Below are 21478 nucleotides of genomic sequence, written 5' to 3'. Positions count from 1 at the left end.
CCAGAACCGGCCATGACATGAGCGGAGTCCTTTGGCCCCCCTTTGATTGCCTTGTCTCCTTTGTCGGGTCTCGGAGCCATGACCCGGCGCGAGTGATGAGAGAGCTCCCGCGGCCCATCAGTGTAACAGCGGATGCTCCGGAGGAGCCACCGTAGAGCTGTGACGATCAATCTCTCACGCAGCGGGATCCCGAAGTTCAGCAGCCGCATGACACGCCATGAGGTGAGTACACAGATCTCTTTATTTCAGTGGGGTGGCGGAGGGGAAGGGCAGCAGCGGCACAGCGTGAGGTCAGTCGACCATCTTGCCTCCCAGCGCCACCAAATCTTGTGGAGGGTCTCCCTTTGCTTCCAAACCCAATGATGGAAAAAAGACTCTGAAGATGGTTACCCCGCACAGGAACTTCCGGGGCGCCGCCTGACGTCACACAAGGGATGGACCTAGCACCAAATGGTGGTTGATGACGCCAAAAGCAAAAAAAACAACAAGCTAAGACTATTCCGGACCCAACCACTAGATGGTGAAATAATGCACAGCATGTGAATCCAGAAAAGGATTCATGCTGCAAAGCCCATGTTCCTTCTGGAAGCACGGATTCCTCCAGCAGCCAGCCGGGCACTTCCAAGCACTGTGCAAACACTTGAGATGAAGAGCCTTGCCCATCTTCCCTCTCCGTAGTGCTGAATTCTACCACTGCTCCCCTGTACAAAGCCCCTCGTCAGTCAGCACAGCTTGACCCTTAGGACCTGCCTCGTCGCTCCTCAGGGAACCGTTGCACCCATCTTCCCATGAATTTGAGAAGCCCTTGTTGTGGCATCTGCGTGTTGTTCATCTCACACAAATTTCACTCTAGTTGTGGAGTCTACAATTCAGGGGGAGGAAGGATGGCCCCTCATACCGCCTCCACGGCAGGGAAGAAATTTTAAATGGATGAGGCATCTGATCATTTCTGTAACCCCCACATCCCGTGCAGGAAGTCTCCCCCTTGCACACCTCCTTTTTGGTGCCACATGCATTCACGAGAAAAGACCGGTTCAACGTTTTATAAGCATTACCGGCTCGTGGTAAAAATTTACGCCTGATATACTTGTTTCACCCTGCATGGAGACAAGAGAGAGAAAGCTAATCCTGACATTACTACTCAGAGTGAAAAACCCCACTTAAAGATGGCTGCCCCATGTGACCTGGCCCTCACAAATGAAAAGCACTAGAAGAGAAAAGAGTAGTCCAAGAGGCAGCAGCCCCTCAGCACAGGTCTCTAGCAGATGTAAACATTTCTTCCTTCGTTCTGTTTATCTATAAGTTAGTCTATCGACCTCCTTCCCACCGCATCTGTCCTCTCCCTGGAGGCTGACACTCTCCCAAACTCTTCTTAGGAGACATGTTAGTTCAAAGACTTCATTTATTTACAGGTTATGTACACACTTGAATGGCACTTACAGTTTCATATATGTATTCCAAGATCTTGAAGTGGTCAGTAAAAATATAAAAAATAGACTTTCATAAAACAAATCAATTAGGGGAAAATGTTACAAAGCATGTGACAGTCTTTGGCCAATGGGAAAGGGGGAGCAGAGCCACTTCATGAAAGCCTCCTCCCCATTGGCTGAAGCACTGGGGTTTCAGCCGCAGAGCCCATGAAACCTTCAACCTTGTGGTGTCTCAGGCAGGCGAGACAGATGCATGTTGACAAGTGTAGTGGGCCAGATTTTGACCGGGCTTGCCACCCCCTGGAATCCATATTTGTTCATTCACTGCTCATTGGACAAAGCCCCTGCACAGCCTCAGTGTGTACTGACACAGGAAGAAATGTATACTTAGGACATACTATGAAACTGGTTTGTTGTGAGCCCCTCTCAAACCCACATGCCTCTCAGTCTTGTCTGCGGCTGCAGTGAGTTGTTATTGGACTGGTACTGGCAGCTGAAGGTGGAGTTGGGTTGGCACTGTCAGGCTCCAGGTGACTTATGGTTGGTACTGAGGGGCATGAGGTGTGTGGGGCTGGTAATGAAGGACTTGTGGAGAGGTAGGCTTCTTCGGATAAGGCTTGAGGTGGCATTGAGCTGGTACTGACGGGCAGAATGTGCCATCGCGCTTGTACGGACAGGCTCATGTGCGGCTGGGCTCGAAGCTGCATTGGGCATGCACTGACTGACTGGAGGTGGTGTACAGCGGGTACCGATGAGTAGGAGGCCCCATTCCCCAAGTCCTGATGCGCTGGCGGCGGTGTTAGGCTGGAGCTGGTAGTCTTGAGGGGCAAACACTGGTCACTCCTGGAACCCTTGTATGCTGCAGAGGATTCTCTTCTGGTGCCCTGGTAGAGTGATGCCCATCTGCTTCAGATCTCTGGAAGACAAGAAGTGAGAGGTCAGAAGACGAACAAGAGAGGTACCTCGAAGAGACCCTGTCGCACAAAGATGGAGAGGTCAGAAGACGAACAAGAGAGGTACCTCGAAGAGACCCTGTCGCACAAAGATGGAGAGGTCAGAAGATGAACAAGAGAGGTACCTCGAAGAGACCCTGTCGCACAGAGCGAGAGGTCAGAAGATGAACAAGAGAGGTACCTCTAAGAGACCCTGTCGCACAGAGCGAGAGGTCAGAAGATGAACAAGAGAGGTACCTCGAAGAGACCCTGTCTCACAAAGAGTGAGAGGTCAGAAGACGAACAAGAGAGGTACCTCGAAGAGACCCTGTCTCACAAAGAGTGAGAGGTCAGAAGACGAACAAGAGAGGTACCTCGAAGAGACCCTGTCGCACAAAGATGGAGAGGTCAGAAGATGAACAAGAGAGGTACCTCGAAGAGACCCTGTCGCACAGAGCGAGAGGTCAGAAGATGAACAAGAGAGGTACCTCGAAGAGACCCTGTCTCACAAAGAGTGAGAGGTCAGAAGACGAACAAGAGAGGTACCTCGAAGAGACCCTGTCGCACAAAGATGGAGAGGTCAGAAGATGAACAAGAGAGGTACCTCGAAGAGACCCTGTCGCACAGAGCGAGAGGTCAGAAGATGAACAAGAGAGGTACCTCGAAGAGACCCTGTCTCACAAAGAGTGAGAGGTCAGAAGACGAACAAGAGAGGTACCTCGGAGAGAACCTGTCACACAAGGAGCGGCTTGTTCGTTCCATCTATCTGCAACAAGGCAAGGACTTCTGCTACACGTTCAAGGGAGGAGGATGTGGGACTCGAAGACTCCATCTATGCTCACTTACATATATACTTCATCTTTCTATTCTTCATATTGGGACATACAACATCTTCTGTGTGTTGATCACACCCTAGGAGTCTCTCAAGCACTGAGGACACTCAAAATTAATGAATACAGGCATGGGCTCCCAATGAACGGCCTCTTGAGACCCCCAAATCTGGGTAGTTCCATGTTTAGAGGCTCCACCCACCTTTACCTGTCCTCGCAGCTCACTTATTTTCCGCCTGTTTGAAGGGGCGACCTGCGGGTCACCCAGACAGCATCAACCAGCTGAACCCGGTATCCTTGGCTGGTCGGCGAGGTCTGACCACCACATCACTACCTCTTATCAGCATCATCCAGATCAAGCAGGACCGAGAAATAAGCAATGCATGGGTGCTCACCCTTTAATGTATGGCCCACGTGACCCAGGCACCCGAATGGGTGGAGCCTGAGTGTGCTGGACTCCTATCTGACAGCCTGTGATGGAAGAGGTAGGCCTCGCTAACGAGTACATTTGACCTCTTGGCTCCAGAGGCCAGCTGGCCATCTGATATGTCTACAGCATTCCACCCATTCAAGATGGAGATGACTGGGGCATCATGGGAGTTTGGTGTGAGGACTCATAATGCAATACCTTTCCAGGAAAACCTGAAGTCTGCCAACTTTCCCGACTTGCAACGCAGCTCAATGGAAGACGCCCCATCAACAGACTTTCTTTACCGTACTGCATTCGAAGACTAGGGGCCACATGTGTCAAAAATCCATTTGGCATTCTTTAAAAAGTGAATTCTATGTAATCGCTATTTAAGGAATGCAAAAGGGTAAATAAGAAAATACCGATTACCTTATAGCGATTCCTAAAGATTCGCAATCGCAATTAGGGAATCGCAATTAGGGAATCCTACTCCATTCGTTCCTATGGCCCACAGGTGCGAATGGTTTTGCATTAGCTTATTTGCAATTACCTAATTGGTAATCGCAAATTAGGTAATGCAAAACCAAGGGAACCCAGGGGCCTAGGACCCCCCGAAGCACTCCAATATGCACATGTACAGCGCACACATGCAGGGGCATGTGTGTGCTACATGGCACTTTGACAAAATGCATTATTGTGCATGTTTCAAAAATTACACATGGTTACCATCGACTTGGAGTCGATGGTAATAGCATTTCCTAAATGTACAGTTTGCATTTAAAAAATGCTTGTTACAGGTGCTTACAGAATCGCAAATTGTGATTCCCTAACTGCATTTGCAATTTTAGGTAGTCGCAACAAATTGTGATTACCTAAATTTGCGACTGCAGAGCCTTTCATATATCTTAAAGGGCGATTTGCATTCACAAACGGCCAAAATTCCCAATTTGCACCGTTTGTGAATACGAAATTGTTTGATACATGTGGCCCTAAGAATGTTTTTATCTCTTTCTGCTTGCAGGGTGGTCAGAGGGATCCAAAGGGGGAAGGACATCCACCTGAGATGACCTATAGGAAACCTCATACCGTCTCATGAATGGGTTGTCCATCAGCCCTGGACAGACCAGTGGGAACCCCATGCCATCTCATGAATGGGTTGTCCATCTGCCCTGGACAGACCAGTGGGGACCCCATGCCATCTCATGAATAGGTTGTCCATCAGACCTGGGAAGGCCAGTGGGGACCCCATGCCATCTCATGAATGGGTTGGCCATCAGACTTGGGCAGACCAGTGGGAACCTATGCCATCTCATGGATGGGTTGCCCATCTGCCCCTAAAAGACCAATGGGAAACCCATGCCATCTCTTGAATGAGTTGTCCATCAGACTTGGCAGACCAGTGGGAACCCCATTCCATCTCATGAATGGGTTGTCCATCTGCCCTGGACAGACCAGTGGGAAACCCATGCCATCTCATGGATGGGTTGCCCATCTGCCCCTAAAAGACCAATGGGAAACCCATGCCATCTCTTGAATGAGTTGTCCATCAGACTTGGCAGACCAGTGGGAACCCCATTCCATCTCATGAATGGGTTGTCCATCTGCCCTGGACAGACCAGTGGGAAACCCATGCCATCTCATGAATGGGTTGTCCATCTGCCCCTAAAAGACCAATGGGAAACCCATGCCATCTCTTGAATGAGTTGTCCATCAGACTTGGGCAGACCAGTGGGAACCCCATGCCATCTTATGAATGGGTTGTCCATCTGCCCTGGACAGACCAGTGGGAACCACATGCCATCTCCTGAATAGGTTGTCCATCAACCTGGGCAGACCAGTGGGAACCCCTTGCCATCTCATGAGTGGGTTGTCCATCATTCCTGGACAGACCAGTGGGAACCCCTTACTGTCTCACTCAGGGGCAAAGGCAGTGATCATTGGGGATGGAGAAGTGGAAATTCTCAGATGCCAGAAATTAATCAACTGTTCGATTTCGTCCAGAGCATTACTTCCTGTCTGAAGCTTTCCTCTATTACTTTGAGGCTACCAGTCTGCAAATCCTTCACATATTTGACTCCATCTGTCACTTTACACGAGGCCTCTCAGGAGTCTGGTGTGCAGGCACATGTCCTAGCATCAGAAGTCACAGGACGACCTTCCACCACCACTGCAGAGCCTTAAGACCAACCGCCTTACCCTGCCTGTAGGGACGCAGATTCAACGTGTGGCCCTACACACCAAGGTCTTAGTACATTATCAAAGGTTTACAGTATAAAACCAACCATAACTCATAACGACCATTAGGCTGTTAATAGCAAATGTTAAAATGAATAGCAAATTTATAGGTATTTTTATGAAAACAATAAAGAATTTTGGTGGTTACCACTGTTTTGCCGCAGCTAAAAAGTATTAATTTTTATTTTATTTTAGCCAAATGACTAATTAGCCTAATCTAATCCTTGGCGGCTGTGAATGAAGTGTTGGGTCTTCGGGATGTATTTGTGACATTTCTTCTATTAGGGTCGGGATTGCCCCTGACTGCAGGTGTCCAGCCAGGTCACTTCCTGCCACCCAGAGGAGTGAATAAGGATACATAAGTACCGCAGAGCAAGCGCCCTCTGCCTGGCAGTTGGTGCATCTTACCTCACTGGCAAGGTCGGAGGGTTCCATCTTGTGGGCAGCATCAAGCTGAGCTCAGGAGAGTCCTTACACTCCCTCCTATTAGATCCTGGGGTATCTTGGTGGCAGGCTTTGGTGCCACTCTACCCCTAAAGCAAAGGTGCCCACGGGTGCTACTTGGTTCAGTGGGTTGTCCAGTGTCCTTCGCCCTCACGCTGACAATAGGATCACGGCCGTCTGTGCAAGATACTGGACCCTGAAATTTGAGAAACTTCTGTGGGTGCCAGCCGAGGAGCTGCCCGGCTCCTTATTGAGTCATTGACCACTTGGGACACTCTCTGGTCAGCTCTGCAGGAAGGAAAAGGTCAGGGACAACCAGCTCTCCTTCACTAAACACCGGTCCCTTCAGCTCCTCTCAATGCCCCTTTCCTGTTTTGAGGGCGGGTTTTTTGGGGACCCGGTGAGAGATAACAGAAGGTTTGCAAAGCTGCAGATTTTGGCAGCAATCAATTTTCAAGCATGAGAAGAGGGAGAAAGGTACATTTGTCGTATGTCGTGTTCAACACTTTGACTCACCGGCTGCGGTTTCATTTTCAAAAAGGTTAGAGGTGCACATATTCTGTAGGTGACACGAGACAGAGAGGCTGTCCTCAGAGAACAGAAATATACAGAATAATCTGTGGATAGGGAGTCATTTCATTGAGTCTGGCGTGCCCCTTTTCGTAAAAGCCACCCGTGTTTACCTATATAGAGACCTCACGTTATTCCGTGTTACCGGGAGCAGCAATTACACATCTTTTATCTGCATCCCGTCAGTTTTGTTCTTACCACTCTTAATTCAGTACCAGCAAGTGCAGCCCTCTCGAGCGGTACCATGGATTGCTTACGTTGGATAGGCAGCTCAAGAGCTTTATCTTGAAGACTGACTGCCGGAAACGTGCTCATCGAGGGGCACGCGCAGCGCAAGTCACCTTGCTGCACTGTATGATAGGGAAAGGGCTCAAATGCGCTGTATTTGACAATATATTGCGCATTCCTGTCATTTCCCAGCACTGGTGCGCAAGGTGCTGCCTAGCGCCAACGCAAGCACCCTTGCATCAGGGTGCAAGGGTGCCTGCGTTGTTAGCAGGAAAAACAATCCTGAGAGGCATAGTCCTCTTTCTATGTTTGCTGCAGAATGCAGCACACACAGAAAGAGGGAATAACAAAGAGAAATAAAGATATCTCTCCTCGTTACGCCTCACCTGGGTGGCGTAGCCTTTTGACACATTCCCAGGTCTACCAATAATGGTATAACGTTTTCCTTCACAGAATTCACAGTAATCATTGTGAATCGGAGGGTTAATGTCCATGGTTGTTACAGGTTGTACCGTTTCAAACCAGTTTTATTATAATTTGTTTTTGGTGATGGTGGTGAATTCTATATTTCACTATTAGGAGTGCAACTATTATACGAGCAGAGGCCCTGACGAATGCCAAGGGATTAAATACCCGTTAGGCAGAAACATGTTGGCCCTTATGTAGACAGATAATTGTCATTGTCTTCTTTTGCACTGTTCTATTTTTTAATGAGGAGGCGTGTCCAGTCCGTAGAATAAAGTATTTAGAAGGAGGACATTCCATCCTATTTTAAATCACTTTTTTGTTCGTTGCACTATTTCTTCTTACTTTACCATCAAAAGATCAGTCATCATGGACGGTTTGTGTATTTGGTGGACCAAATCCTGATACAACAATAAGGTGCGGAGCTGAGTGTCCCACTGATCAGGGGACCAGACTCATTTGCACATGGGTTTGGCCAAATGATAGGACTGATCATTGAGTCTAATTTGATGGAAACCCTTTACAATCTGTTGTGGATTAATCAGCCATTTTACGAATAATCGATGATGTACCGGTCTCCTCTATGCATGTAGTGTTAGCCTTTTTTACTTCTTTATCTTTATTAATACGTTATGTGTGTGCGATAAAGATATTTTGAGATCTTGTTGACTCAGTATCGACAGTGTAGCCTCTCAAATTCGGCTGTTAGACCCCCTGTGTTTCGTGTGTTATACATTCAGTTGGTGCTGGGGATAAAATCAGGTGTGGGTCTTTAAAATATATATCCCTTGGACCCTATTTTAAATGGTTTTGTTTAATCCAAACCTGGGAAAGCGCCAAAATCCTGGGATGGGTAGATGGGAACAGCCACATTCAACCAATGGAACGCCGCCATGGGACAGAGTAACGCAACGCAGCGATTTGTGCTGCGCTCATCTAGATTTATGAAGCCAGGCAGGGCGACGAAAGGTGGTCTTGCATGGTTTGATAAATCAAATTTAAGGGTTGGAACCCTTTGATAAATTTGTCCCCAAGTGAACATATTTTGAAGCATGTACTACTCCCTTAAATAACTTCTTGTGATTTCTGGAATGATTCACCAGGTTCACTCCAGAACATCCAGAAGACGTTTCTATGGTAAAAGGATCGCAACGTGCTGGCAAGCGTCTGTATCTTTGACATCATGAAAAAAGAACATAGTAGATGAATGCAGCTAAGAATCCTCTCTTCACTGTGGAGTTCCTTATGAAAGAAATCAGTATGTAGAAAATAATTTTGTGAATGAAATGCGCACATTTGTGAGTCCATAGCAGCATATCATGTACAGGTCTTTCACAATACTGAGCAGCAGGACCTCTTGCGGCTGGGCCTTCGTGGAACTGCACCATAGCAATACTTGGATAAAGAAGCAACCGGAGTGTGTGGTATTCTGAAAAGAAGCAACCAGAGTGCGTGGTATTCTGAACAGAAGCAACCGAAGTGTGTGGTATTCTGAAAAGAAGCAACCAGAGTGTGTGGTATTCTGAACAGAAGCAACCGGACTGTGTGGTATTCTGAACAGAAGCAACCGGAGTGTGTGGTATTCTGAAAGTGCAAAGAAGCAACCAAACTGTGTGGTATTCTGAAAAGAAGCAACCAGAGTGCGTGGTATTCTGAAAAAAAGCAACCAGACTGTGTGGTATTCTGAATAGAAGCACCCGGAGTGTGTGGTATTCTGAAGGTGCAAAGAAGCAATCAGAGTGTGTGGTCTTCTGAAAGTGCAAAGAAGCAACTGGAGTGTGTGGTATTCTGAAAGTACAAAGAAGCAACCGGAGTGTGTGGTATTCTGAAAGTGCAAAGAAGCAACCAAACTGTGTGGTATTCTGAAAAGAAGCAACCAGAGTGCGTGGTATTCTGAAAAGAAGCAACCAGAGTGTGTGGTATTCTCAACAGAAGCAACCAGAGTGCATGGTATTCTGAAAAGAAGCAACCAGAGTGTGTGGTATTCTGAAAGTGCAAAGAAGCAACCGGAGTGTGTGGTAGTCTGAAAAGAAGCAACCAGAGTGTGTGGTATTCTGATAAGAAGCAACCGGAGTGTGTGGTATTCTGAAAGTGCAAAGAAGCAACCGGAGTGTGTGGTATTCTGATAAGAAGCAACCAGAGTGTGTGGTCTTCTGAAAGTGCAAAGCAGCAACCGGAGAGTGTGGTATTCTGAAAAGAAGCAACCGGAGTGCGTGGTATTCTGAAAAGAAGCAACCAGAGTGCTTGGTATTCTGAACAGAAGCAACCGGAGTGTGTGGTATTCTGAAAAGAAGCAACCGGAGTGTGTGGTATTCTGAAAAGAAGCACCCAGAGTGTGTGGTATTCTGAAAAGAAGCAACCAGAGTGTGTGGTATTCTGAACAGAAGCAACCAGAGTGCGTGGTATTCTGAACAGAAGCAACCGGAGTGTGTGGTATACTGAAAGTGCAAAGAAGCAACCAAACTGTGTGGTATTCTGAAATGAAGCAACCAGAGTGCGTGGTATTCTGAAAAGAAGCAACCAGAGTGCGTAGTATTCTCAACAGAAGCAACCAGAGTGCATGGTATTCTGAAAAGAAGCAACCGGAGTGTGTGGTATTCTGAAAGTGCAAAGAAGCAACTGGAGTGTGTGGTATTCTGAAAGTACAAAGAAGCAACCGGAGTGTGTGGTATTCTGAACAGAAGCAACCGGACTGTGTGGTATTTTGAACAGAAGCAACCGGAGTGTGTGGTATTCTGAAAGTGCAAAGAAGCAACCAAACTGTGTGGTATTCTGAAAAGAAGCAACCAGAGTGCGTGGTATTCTGAAAAGGAGCAACCAGAGTGCGTGGTATTCTCAACAGAAGCAACCAGACTGTGTGGTATTCTGAAAAGAAGCACCCGGAGTGTGTGGTATTCTGAAGGTGCACAGAAGCAATCGGAGTGTGTGGTCTTCTGAAAGTGCAAAGAAGCAACTGGAGTGTGTGGTATTCTGAAAGTACAAAGAAGCAACCGGAGTGTGTGGTATTCTGAAAGTGCAAAGAAGCAACCAAACTGTGTGGTATTCTGAAAAGAAGCAACCAGAGTGCATGGTATTCTGAAAAGAAGCAACCAGAGTGTGTGGTATTCTCAACAGAAGCAACCAGAGTGCATGGTATTCTGAAAAGAAGCAACCAGAGTGTGTGGTATTCTGAAAGTGCAAAGAAGCAACCGGAGTGTGTGGTAGTCTGAAAAGAAGCAACCAGAGTGTGTGGTATTCTGATAAGAAGCAACCGGAGTGTGTGGTATTCTGATAAGAAGCAACCAGAGTGTGTGGTCTTCTGAAAGTGCAAAGCAGCAACCGGAGAGTGTGGTATTCTGAAAAGAAGCAACCGGAGTGCGTGGTATTCTGAAAAGAAGCAACCAGAGTGCGTGGTATTCTGAACAGAAGCAACCGGAGTGTGAGGTATTCTGAAAAGAAGCAACCGGAGTGTGTGGTATTCTGAAAAGAAGCAACCAGAGTGTGTGGTATTCTGAAAAGAAGCAACCAGAGTGTGTGGTATTCTGAACAGAAGCAACCAGAGTGCGTGGTATTCTGAACAGAAGCAACCGGAGTGTGTGGTATTCTGAAAGTGCAAAGAAGCAACCAAACTGTGTGGTATTCTGAAATGAAGCAACCAGAGTGCGTGGTATTCTGAAAAGAAGCAACCAGAGTGCGTGGTATTCTCAACAGAAGCAACCAGAGTGCATGGTATTCTGAAAAGAAGCAACCGGAGTGTGTGGTATTCTGAAAGTGCAAAGAAGCAACCGGAGTGTGTGGTATTCTGAAAGTGCAAAGAAGCAACTGGGATGTGTGGTAGTCTGAAAAGAAGCAACCAGAGTGTGTGGTATTCTGATAAGAAGCAATCGGAGTGTGTGGTATTCTGATAAGAAGCAACCAGAATGTGTGGTATTCTGAAAGTGCAAAGAAGCAACCAGAGTGTGTGGTATTCTGTTAAGAAGCAACTGGAGTGCGTGGTCTTCTGAAAGTGCAAAGAAGCAACCGGAGTGTGTGGTATTCTGAAAAGAAGCAACCGGAGTGTGTGGTATTCTGAAAGTGCAAAGAAGCAACCGGTGAGTGTGGTATTCTGAAAGTGCAAAGCAGAAACCAGAGTGTGTGGTATTCTGAAAGTGCAAAGCAGCAACCGGTGTGTGTGTGGTCTTCTGAAAGTACAAAGAAGCAACTGGAGTGTGTGGTCTTCTGAAAGTGCAAGGAAGCAACCAGAGTGTGTGGGGTCTTTTGAAAGTGCAAAGCAACAACTGGGGTGTGTGGTCTTCTGAAAGTGCAAATCAGCAACCGGGGTGTGGGGTCTTCTGAACGTGCAAAGCAGTAACCGGAGAGTGTGGTATTCTGAAAGTGCAAAGAAACAACCGGAGTGTGTGGTCTTCTGAAAGTGCAAAGCAGCAACCGGAGTGTGTGGGGTCTTCTGAAAGTGCAAAGCAGCAACAGGAGAGTGTGGTCTTCTGAAAGTGCAAAGCAGCAACCGTAGTGTGTGGTCTAGTGAAAGTGCAAAGCAGCAACCGAAGTTTCTGGTATTTGAAAGTGCAAAGCAGCAACAGGAGTGTGTGGTATTCTGAAAGTGCAAAGCAGCAACCGGAGAGTATGTATTCTGAAAGTGCAAAGCAGCAACCAGGGTGTGGGGTCTTCTGAACGTGCAAATCAGCAACCGGAGAGTGTGGTACTCTGAAAGTGCAAAGCAGCAACCGGAGTGTGTGGGGTCTTCTGAAAGAGCAAAGCAGCAACAGGACTGAATATGCTACTTACCAGTATGCATCTGTTCTTGGCATGTAGGGCTGCTGACATTCATATCTGTGCATAGATCGCCGCCTAGTGTTGGGTCCGGATGATTGCACATTGTTGTCCTGGAAGAGTCTTCGAAGTATCACGAGATAGGTGGCTCCTCCCCTGGACTACAGTGCGCATGGGCATCCTCTCCATCCTTAGATTGTTTTTCGCCATTGTGGCAGTGATGGAGTAGATACGGTAAGTGATGACCATGCTATACAGTAATTCTGAGTGCTGCAGCCGCTACAGGTCCCGGGGAGGAGGGTGGGCGATATGAATGTCAGCAGCCCTACATGCCAAGAACAGATGCATACTGGTAAGTAGCATATTCAGTTCGAGGCATGTGGGCTGCTGAATTCATATCTGTGCATAGATTATATAGCAGTCCCTCCATTAGCGGCGGCTGCCTGTGCCAGCTGCAGCAGTCTGAAAAAGAGTTTTGAGAACAGCCTGTCCTACAGCTGCCTGCTGTTTTGAGTATACATCTACACAGTAGTGTTTGGTAAATGTATGTATAGTGGACCATGTGGCTGCTCTACATATTTCCTCTAAAGGAATGTTTCCTAGGAAAGCCATGGACGCCCCTAACTTTCGTGTTGAGTGGGCTCGTGGGGGAATTGTTAATGTGCGTTTCGCTTTTTTTCTTTTTCTTTTTTTTTTTTTTATAAAACCTTTATTTCTTCAAGAATCTGGACACAGCTATTCAGCCGACAACCCGGAGGTTCGGCAGCTTCGGTAGGAGAGGACAAAGAAGCGTCCACAGTGCATTGAAGGAGCAGTGAAAAGGTTCCATTTTTAAATAGTTACAAACACACAACAAACCCCAGCAAGGCAACAACACTGAATACCCACGGTGTCAGCCCCTCAGGGGGGAGCCGGACCCCAATCGTCTAACAGTTACAGTACTGTGAAAAGAGGAAAACGGGGGGAAAGCAGAGGCCCAAGATGTCAATTAACCATCACATCTGCATACTAAGCTGGAAAGAAGATCAAGAAGAAAGCTGTTCCTCGGGGGGATCCAGATCAGGGGCAAGACATATTCCCCCCCTGTATTGATTCCACCGCCCCCAGATGGCATGCCACTTCCGAGGGCGGCCTCTAGCGCAATAGACTGTCTTCTCCCTGAGCATACTCCAGTCCATATTTTCTTTCCACGCGGTTAACGTGGGGGGCCCCGCGGAACCCCACAAGCGCGCGATGTCCCTCTTAGCAACCATGTTACCCAGAGTCACCCACTGGGTCTGCGCCTCATCATGATCAGTGGGCCCCCAGACATTCAGGAGACAACACCGCGCTTCCGGCTGCATAGCAATGCCCGTCACCTCCCCCATCACCGCATGAACTCGCCTCCAAAATTCCGTGATGACACCACATTCCCAAATGATATGGAGGAAAGTACCCACCATACCACATCCCCTCCTACATAGGCCTTCCTCAGAGAATCCCATATGAACCAGTCGCGGCCCCGTCACATACACTCGATGCAATATCTTGAGCTGCACCAACCTCAGACGCGACGGGATCGCAACCTCCTTAGGAGAGGAAACAGCAGACTGCCAGTCCTCATCATCCAACTCGAGTCCGTCCCTGGTCCACTGGTCCCGCAGCCCCAGAAGCATATCAGCCCGAACATTTATCAGTTTCTTGTAGATGAGCGAGACCGTGCTCTCTGGCATATGGCCATCAAGGATCCGGTCCTCCAAAGGAGAGGACTCAGGCACCCTCTCACCCTCCACAAGGACTGACCGCAGGGCATGACGCACCTGAGCATATCGGAAAAACTCGGATGCCCCCAACTCATACTCCTTCTGCAACTCTTCAAAGGACTTCACCCTCCCCTTAATCAGCACATCTCCAACCCTGGAGATGCCGATCAAGTCCCATTTATCAAACCCTTTTGTATGCCAAAGCCTACCCAACCTTTCAGATTCAAACAACGGGGTAGCTAGGGTGAGCCTATCCTTCCAGCCCAGAGAGTCAGTCGCCATCTTCCATACACGCACCGCCACCCCAGTGGGCCCCGTGAGGGACGAGTCGAGGGACCGCGAATACAATGCCCTAAGATAGTTCCCACCGCGCAGCAACCATCTGTCCATGGCATAAAACCAGGGCTGAGAGCCGGGCCATAAAGACCATGGTTAATCGCGGACAACTGGGTGGCCCAGTAATAGCGTCGGATGTCTGGAAGAGCGATACCCCCGTCATACCATGGAAGCGTCAATTTAGCAATCGCTATCCGCGGCCGCCCATCCCACAACAACGTTCGTTGGAGGCTTTCGACCTCCCGAAAGTACTTGGCCGGCACCCAATCCAGAGTATTCTGCAATGCGTAGAGGAACCGAGGAAGGGACATCATTTTGAACAAGGCAGCGCGCCCGACGAGGGAGAGCGGCAACCTCCGCCAGCCCTCAACATCCCGCCGCAGGCGCGCCAGGGGGGGGAGCAGGTTTCTCTCATACCGCAAAGCGGGGTCCATGGAGATAAAGATCCCCAGATACACGAAGCCCCGCTGAGCAGTCTGGATCGAACAAGTTCGCGGGACCGGTGGAACCTCACCACTCAGGACGTATAAATACGATTTACTCCAGTTGATGACGAGACCCGAGTTCCTACCGAAAGATGTAAGAACGTCACAAACCACTATGAATGAATTCTTGGGCGAGGCAAGATACAACAGGATGTCGTCAGCATATAGCGAAATGCGGTCCTAGTGTTCGGGCGACCAGCGAAGGCCACGTATGTCCGGGTGCCAGCGTATCCACGCCGCCAGCGGTTCAAGGGCAAGGGCGAACAGCAGAGGCGACAGGGGGCAGCCCTGCCGAGTCCCCCTCCCAAGCCGGAACGGAGTCGAAGCCCGGCCATTTACCACCACACTCGCAAGGGGTCCCTCATACAGCAACCTCACCCAACTCACAAAACCAGGGCCAAAGACAAACTTGGCTAGCACAGCCCACAAATACGCCCATTCCACCGTATCAAAGGCCATCGTGGCATCAAGAGACGCCACAATAGCCGGTTCTCGCAGCGTGCCAGCCCTGGCAATCACACCATGAAGGCGCCGAAGGTTTAACGCGGTGTTGCGATGCGGAATAAAACCGGATTGATCCGGGTGAATCAAGTCTCCAAGTACCCTGACCAATCGGCCCGCCAGGATTTTAGCCAGAATCTTCGGCTCGGCGTTGAGGAGTGAGATGGGCCTATATGAAGCACACTTATCTCGGGGTTTACCATCTTTGTGTATCACAACAATTGTCGCCAGCCTCTGGTCCAACGGGAGGGTCCCACTCCCCCGCGCCTCCACGAACATGGCGCGCAGGTGAGGGGCTACCCTATCCGGGAACAGCTTATACAGGTCAATCGGCAAGCCATTCGGGCCCGAGGCCTTGCCCGGGTTCAGCGCGCGAATAGCTCCCGCCACCTCATCGACCGTTATGTCTCCGTCAAGATCATCTCTATCTACATCAGAGAGACAGGGCAGAGCGATATCCCTCAAGAGGTCACGCGAGTCCTCGGGCGGCCTATCCGACACTGAGGCATAAACCTTACGGAAATAGTCCGAGAAAGACTGTACAATCCCCTCAGGTTCCACAATCACCTCTCCCCCCTCTCCCGTCAACTCCGGCACTACTCTATTAACCCTTTCTTTTTTATCCAGCCAAGCTAGGAGCTTCCCGGCCTTGTCACCAACATCATACAGGCGGCCCTGCTGTTCCCTACTGAGGGTCTTAGCGGCATTTGTCACAAGGTCCTTATACTCGGCTTGCTTCAAGCTCAGCTCATGCAGTGAGGCCGCTGTTACCTCCTCCTCTAACGCTCCCTCCAAAGCCCCGATCTCCTCCTCCACTTGCATAACCTCGCCATCTCTCAGCCGCTTGGCCGCCACTACAAGTGAGAGGGCCTCCCCTCGCAGCACGGTCTTAAATGCTTCCCACAACGACACGGCCGAGTCCACGGACCCCTGATTGTCCTTGAAGAAATTATCCACTGTCTTCACCAGTGCGCTGCGCATCTTGGAATCTCGAAAGTACCAGGGGTTAATAGGAGCCACCCTTCCCCCTCCCTCGCGGCTTATATCCAGCCTGACCCACACTGGCGAATGGTCCGATATGCCACGCGCCATGTGCCTGACCTCAGACACCAGTGGGGCGTGCGCAGCCAAAGTGAGCAGGTAGTCAATCCTAGAGAGGCTACCATGCGCCCCGGAGTGGAAGTTGTATTGACGCTGTGTGGGGTGCCGGAGCCTCCAACAATCTATCAGGCCGAGTGTGTCTAGTAAGTCTGGGAGCCACTTCTGAGCCCCCCCAGTGTCTCTGGGCGGGTACCCCTACCTATCCAGCAGCCCAGAGCCGACAGCATTGAAATCCCCCCCCACCACTAGCATACCTCCCGGGAGATCCAGCAAGGCCCTACACAGATCTGTAAACGTGGAGGCCTGCAGGGCTGGAGGGACATAAACCGAAACCAAAACCAAAGTTCTACCTTCCCACCTCCCCGCCACCGCCACAAACCTCCCCCTATCGTCAACAATTGTGGAGTCCACCTCAAATGGTAGCGAGGCCCTGACTAGGATGCCCACACCCCTGGACCCGGAGGAAAATCCCGAATGAGCTATGAATTTAAAACCCTTCCTATTAAGAGCATAACACGTATTACCTATATGGTGTGTCTCCTGCAGTAGGGCAACATCTGGCATTGACCGTTTCAAATGTTGCAAAACTATCCCGCGCTTAATGCGATCTCCCAAACCATTAACATTCCAGCTAATAACACTTAAACCTCTACCCCCCATCCCCAAACACAAAGAGGCCCACCCCCCACCCGAAGAGCCACCATGGAACAATCCCGAGAATGATCATTACGCCTTGCAGAAACAAACCCCCCAACAACAAACCCAAAATCCCAACCATCCCCCCCACCCTGCACCCCTGCTGCAGCTTACAAAGCCCCCCCAACTTGCAGTGTGCCTGTCGCCCTACCAAACCCAAATCTACAAAAAGTACCCTAAGGGAGGAAAGAGCTCCCCTCGTCCTCCCGCAACCCTCCGCATTTACTGCACTCTATTCAAGTCATTAGATAAAGTCAAATCGAGTCAGACCAGCTCTGAGAACATCACCCTTGCCCATCCCGGCCACTGTCCCCATCCGCGGCAGTGTCCTCTCCCGTCCGTCGTCGGGGCAAAGCGTCCAGCCATTCATCGGCCATGGCGGGAGACTCAAAAAAGAATGTCCGGTCTTCGTACACCACACGTAATCTGGCAGGGAAGAGCATGGCATACTTCAGATCCCTCTCCCGAAGGCGCCTCTTCACCCCCAGAAAGCCCTGTCTCTGCCTCTGCACCTGCTGGGTGAAATCAGGATAGAAATTCACCGACGCGTTCTGGAAGGGGACCGGGCCCGTTACCCTCGATGCTTGCAGGATAGCGTCCCGATCTCGAAAATGAAAGAGCCGGGCGACGATCGGCCTCGGCGGGGCTCCCACCCTGGGCTTCCCACCCGGCACTCTGTGGGCCCTTTCAACCGCGAAGAACTTCCCAAGACCCTTAGGCTGCAGATGGTTAAGCACCAAGTCCTCCACGAGCAGGTCAACCGAAGCCTCATCCGAGGACTCCGGGACCCCGATAATGCGCACGTTGTTGCGCCTGGCCCGGCTCTCAAAGTCCTCCAGCCGACGGGCGGCGAGATCACTCTCGGTCCTCAGCTTACGAACCTCGATCTGCAGTTCCGAAACCTCCTCGGCGAGGCCCGTGGTCTTGAGGTCCAGGGTTTTAACCCGTTCGTTGGTTTTGCCCAAATCTGCGCGAATCAGGTTAACGTCCACCAAGATGGTATCCACTTTATGCGCCAGGGCCTCAAATTGTCTCCCAATCGAGGTCTGCATCCCCTCGAGCGCCCCCATGACATCCTGCAGCGAAAGCTCCGGGGCCAAGGGCGAGACCTCCTTCTGGGTATCCGGCGACTGGCTCGACCCACTCGGTGACCCCTTCTGCAGAGCATAGCGGTCCATATTATTAGCTTGAGAATAGGCTCACCGCCTGGTAGACTTAGGCTTCAGCCGATCCACCTCTGCTTTGCCCGACATGGTTGGCACCAAGCAGTTCGGTTCCGATAAGACGGCCCTCTCTCAGCAAGAGGAATCAGGAGTGATCAGGTCTGCAGTGGGCCGCCAGAGCAGCATGTAGAGCGTCCTAAGGAAAATAAAGCCACCAAGGGCTCTCCAGGGGCAGGGCAGACAAAGGGAGAGAAAGTGAAAGTGAAAGTACGGGGACCTCCATCCGACAGTTCACACCTTGCCTGGCCGCTGTTGTTCAACTAGAGGTCGGGCATCCTGCCAACTCCAGCCCCTGGCATCCCTCGGAGATAGGCCGCAATCTTCCGCCATGCATAACTTCGGTTCCCGGTGGGCGATCCGACCTCGGGTAGCATCAATCGCCTCCCTGACAAGTCATCTACACGATGCCATGCATGCAGACAGGATTAGAGACAGGATAATCGACGGAGGGCGCGAGGGTCTCGGGAGCTCAGAGCTCACGCGGCCATCTTGGTCAAGCGCTAGGCTCCTCCCCCTGCGTTTCGCTTTTTGATAACAAATTTGAATACATCTAACGATCCATCTGGCTATCCCTGCTTTGGAAATGGCGTTGCCCTTGTGTTGTGGAGAAAAGGCAACGAAAAGTTGTTTTGTTTTCCTAAAATCCTTTGTTCTGTCTATATAGTACACGAGGGCCCTTTTTACATCTAGTGTATGGAGCATTCTTTCTGCGACATTTTCTGGATTTGGATAGAAAACAGGCAGTTCAATAGTCTGATTCATGTGGAACTGCGATATCACTTTAGGCATGAATTTGGGGTTGGTACGTAGTACAACTCTGTTTGCGTGAACCTGTATGAATGGCTCTTGAATGGTTAGTGCCTGGAGTTCACTAACTCTTCTCAACGAAGTGATTGCCACTAAGAAAGCTACTTTCCAGGTGAGGAATTGAATCTCACATGAATGGAGAGGTTCAAAAGGTGGACCCATTAATCTGGTGAGGACCACATTGAGGTTCCACACTGGTGCCGGTGGGTGTCTTGGAGGAATCACTCGTTTGAGTCCCTCTAAGAAGGCTTGGATGGCAGGCACCCTGAACAAAGAGAGGTGCTGCCTGTTTTGCAGATAGGCTGCTATCGCGGTGAGATGTATACGTATGGAGCTGTATGCCAGATTGCATCGGTATAAGTGTAAGAGGTAACAGATGATGTTTTGAATGGATGCATCCAGCGGATTAATGTCATTGTTGTTGCAGTAAATGACAAACCTTTTCCATTTAGCCGCATAGCAAGCTCGGGTTGTGGGTCGTCTGGCCTCCTTGATGATCCATACATTCAGGTGGCAGGTTTAGGTAGCCAAACTCTAAGACTTCAGGAGCCAGATTGCCAGGTTCAGCTGTTGCGGATCTGGGTGCCGAATTTCGCCATGGTTCTGCGTTAAAAGTGTGGGTGTGATCTGCAGCCTTTGATGCGGCACCATGGAAAGTTCTAGAAAGGTGGTGTACCACGGTTGGCGTGCCCACGTTGGAGCAACCAGGATGAGCGTTAGTGAGTGTTGTCGCAGTTTGCGTGCCACTAGCGGTATTAAGGGCGCTGGGGGAAAAGCGTACGCAAATCTGCCTGACCAGTTCATCCATATCGCATTGCCCTGCGACTGTGGGTGCGGGAACCTGGCGGCAAAGTTTCGGCATTTTGCGTTTTCCCTTGTGGCGAATAGGTCTATCTCTGGATGACCCCACTGCTGGAAGTACGGTTTGAGTACTGATGGATGTAACTCCCACTCGTGCATTTGATGGCTGTGTCTGTTGAGCAGATCCGCCATCTGGTTGTCTTTGCCTGGGAGGTGTTCCGCCATGAGGAATATGTTCCTCTGAATGGCCCACTTCCACATGCCCTGAGCCAGATGAGACAACTGTGGAGAGTGTGTTCCTCCCTGCTTCTGTATGTAATACATGGCAGTCATGTTGTCCGTCCGGATCAACACGACTTTGTTACATAAGTGTACTTTGAATGCCTTCATGGCCAGGAAGATTGCCATCAGTTCCAGAAGGTTGATGTGCATCTTCTTTTGTTGTGTCGTCCATAGTCCCTGCACTGTGTAATTGAGTACATGAGCTCCCCATCCCTGGAGAGAGGCGTCCGCCATCAGTATTATTTGTGGAACAGGCTCTTGGAACGGTCAGCCCTTGCAAAGGTTTTGTGGATTCCACCAATGCAGAGAGTTGTATGCCCGACCGCTCACCAACACTAGGTCTGTTAATTGTCCTTGAGCCTGATTCCATTGACGTGCCAAGCACTCCTGAAGCGGGCGCATATGTAGTCTCGCGTGCGGGACTATGAAAATGCAGGAGGCCATCATGCCTATCAACTGCATGAACACTCGCGCTGGAAGGGAGTGTTGAGGTTTGAACTTTGTGATCAGCAGTTGCATGCTGTTGATCCTCACTAAATTTGGTTGAGCTGTGGCCGTCAGAGTGTTTATGGTCGCGCCCAGGTACTGACGTACGTGTGCGGGCTGAAGATGTGATTTAGGGTAATTTAGTGAGAATCCTAGACTGTGAAGAAGGTGAATGGTGTGGGACATGTGGCTGGCACATTGCTGGGCTGACTTTGCCTGAACAAGCCAGTCGTCCAGGTAAGGGAAGACGTGAATGTGTTGTCTCCGTAGATGTGCAGCCACTGTTGCTAGGCACTTGGTAAAGACCCTGGGTGCTGTTGTTACTCCGAAGGGGAGAACTTTGAACTGATAGTGATGCCCCTGAATAGTGAACCTGAGATATTTCCTGTGCGATGGGTGTATGGGTATGTGGAAATACGCATCTTTCAAATCCAGTGTGGCTAGGAAGTCTCCCTGACTGAGCAGCGGGAGAACCTGCTGTAGGGTGAGCATATGGAAATGCTCTGACAGAATTTAGTGGTTGAGGGGTCTGAGGTCTAGTATAGGTCTGAGAGATCCGTCCTTTTTTGGGATTAAGAAGTACAGAGAGTACACCCCTGTCCCCTGTTGGTTGACGGGCACGACTTCTATTGCACCTTTTTGCAGCATACTTAGCACTTCCAGCTGCAATAATGCTAAGTGCTCTACGGACATAGGACGGTGCTTTGGCGGTATGTTGGGTGGAGTGGA

General features: G+C 49.9%; 1 protein-coding gene across 1 annotated transcript in view; it reads right to left on the bottom strand.

Moving 5' to 3' along the window:
• Nucleotides 1–1384: 1384 nt before the first annotated feature.
• Nucleotides 1385–21478, bottom strand: part of EPHA1 (EPH receptor A1) — a 271028-nt gene continuing 250934 nt past the window's right edge. The window contains exon 17 of the mRNA XM_085620345.1: nucleotides 1385–2346. Coding sequence (XP_085476471.1) covers nucleotides 2268–2346 — 79 coding nt within the window. The 3' untranslated portion in view covers nucleotides 1385–2267. The remainder of the gene's footprint in view (nucleotides 2347–21478) is intronic.

The sequence above is a fragment of the Triturus cristatus genome, chromosome 7 (genome assembly GCF_964204655.1).
Source record: "Triturus cristatus chromosome 7, aTriCri1.1, whole genome shotgun sequence".
Classification (NCBI taxonomy): domain Eukaryota; kingdom Metazoa; phylum Chordata; class Amphibia; order Caudata; family Salamandridae; genus Triturus; species Triturus cristatus.
This window is presented reverse-complemented; position numbering and strand designations above follow the sequence as displayed.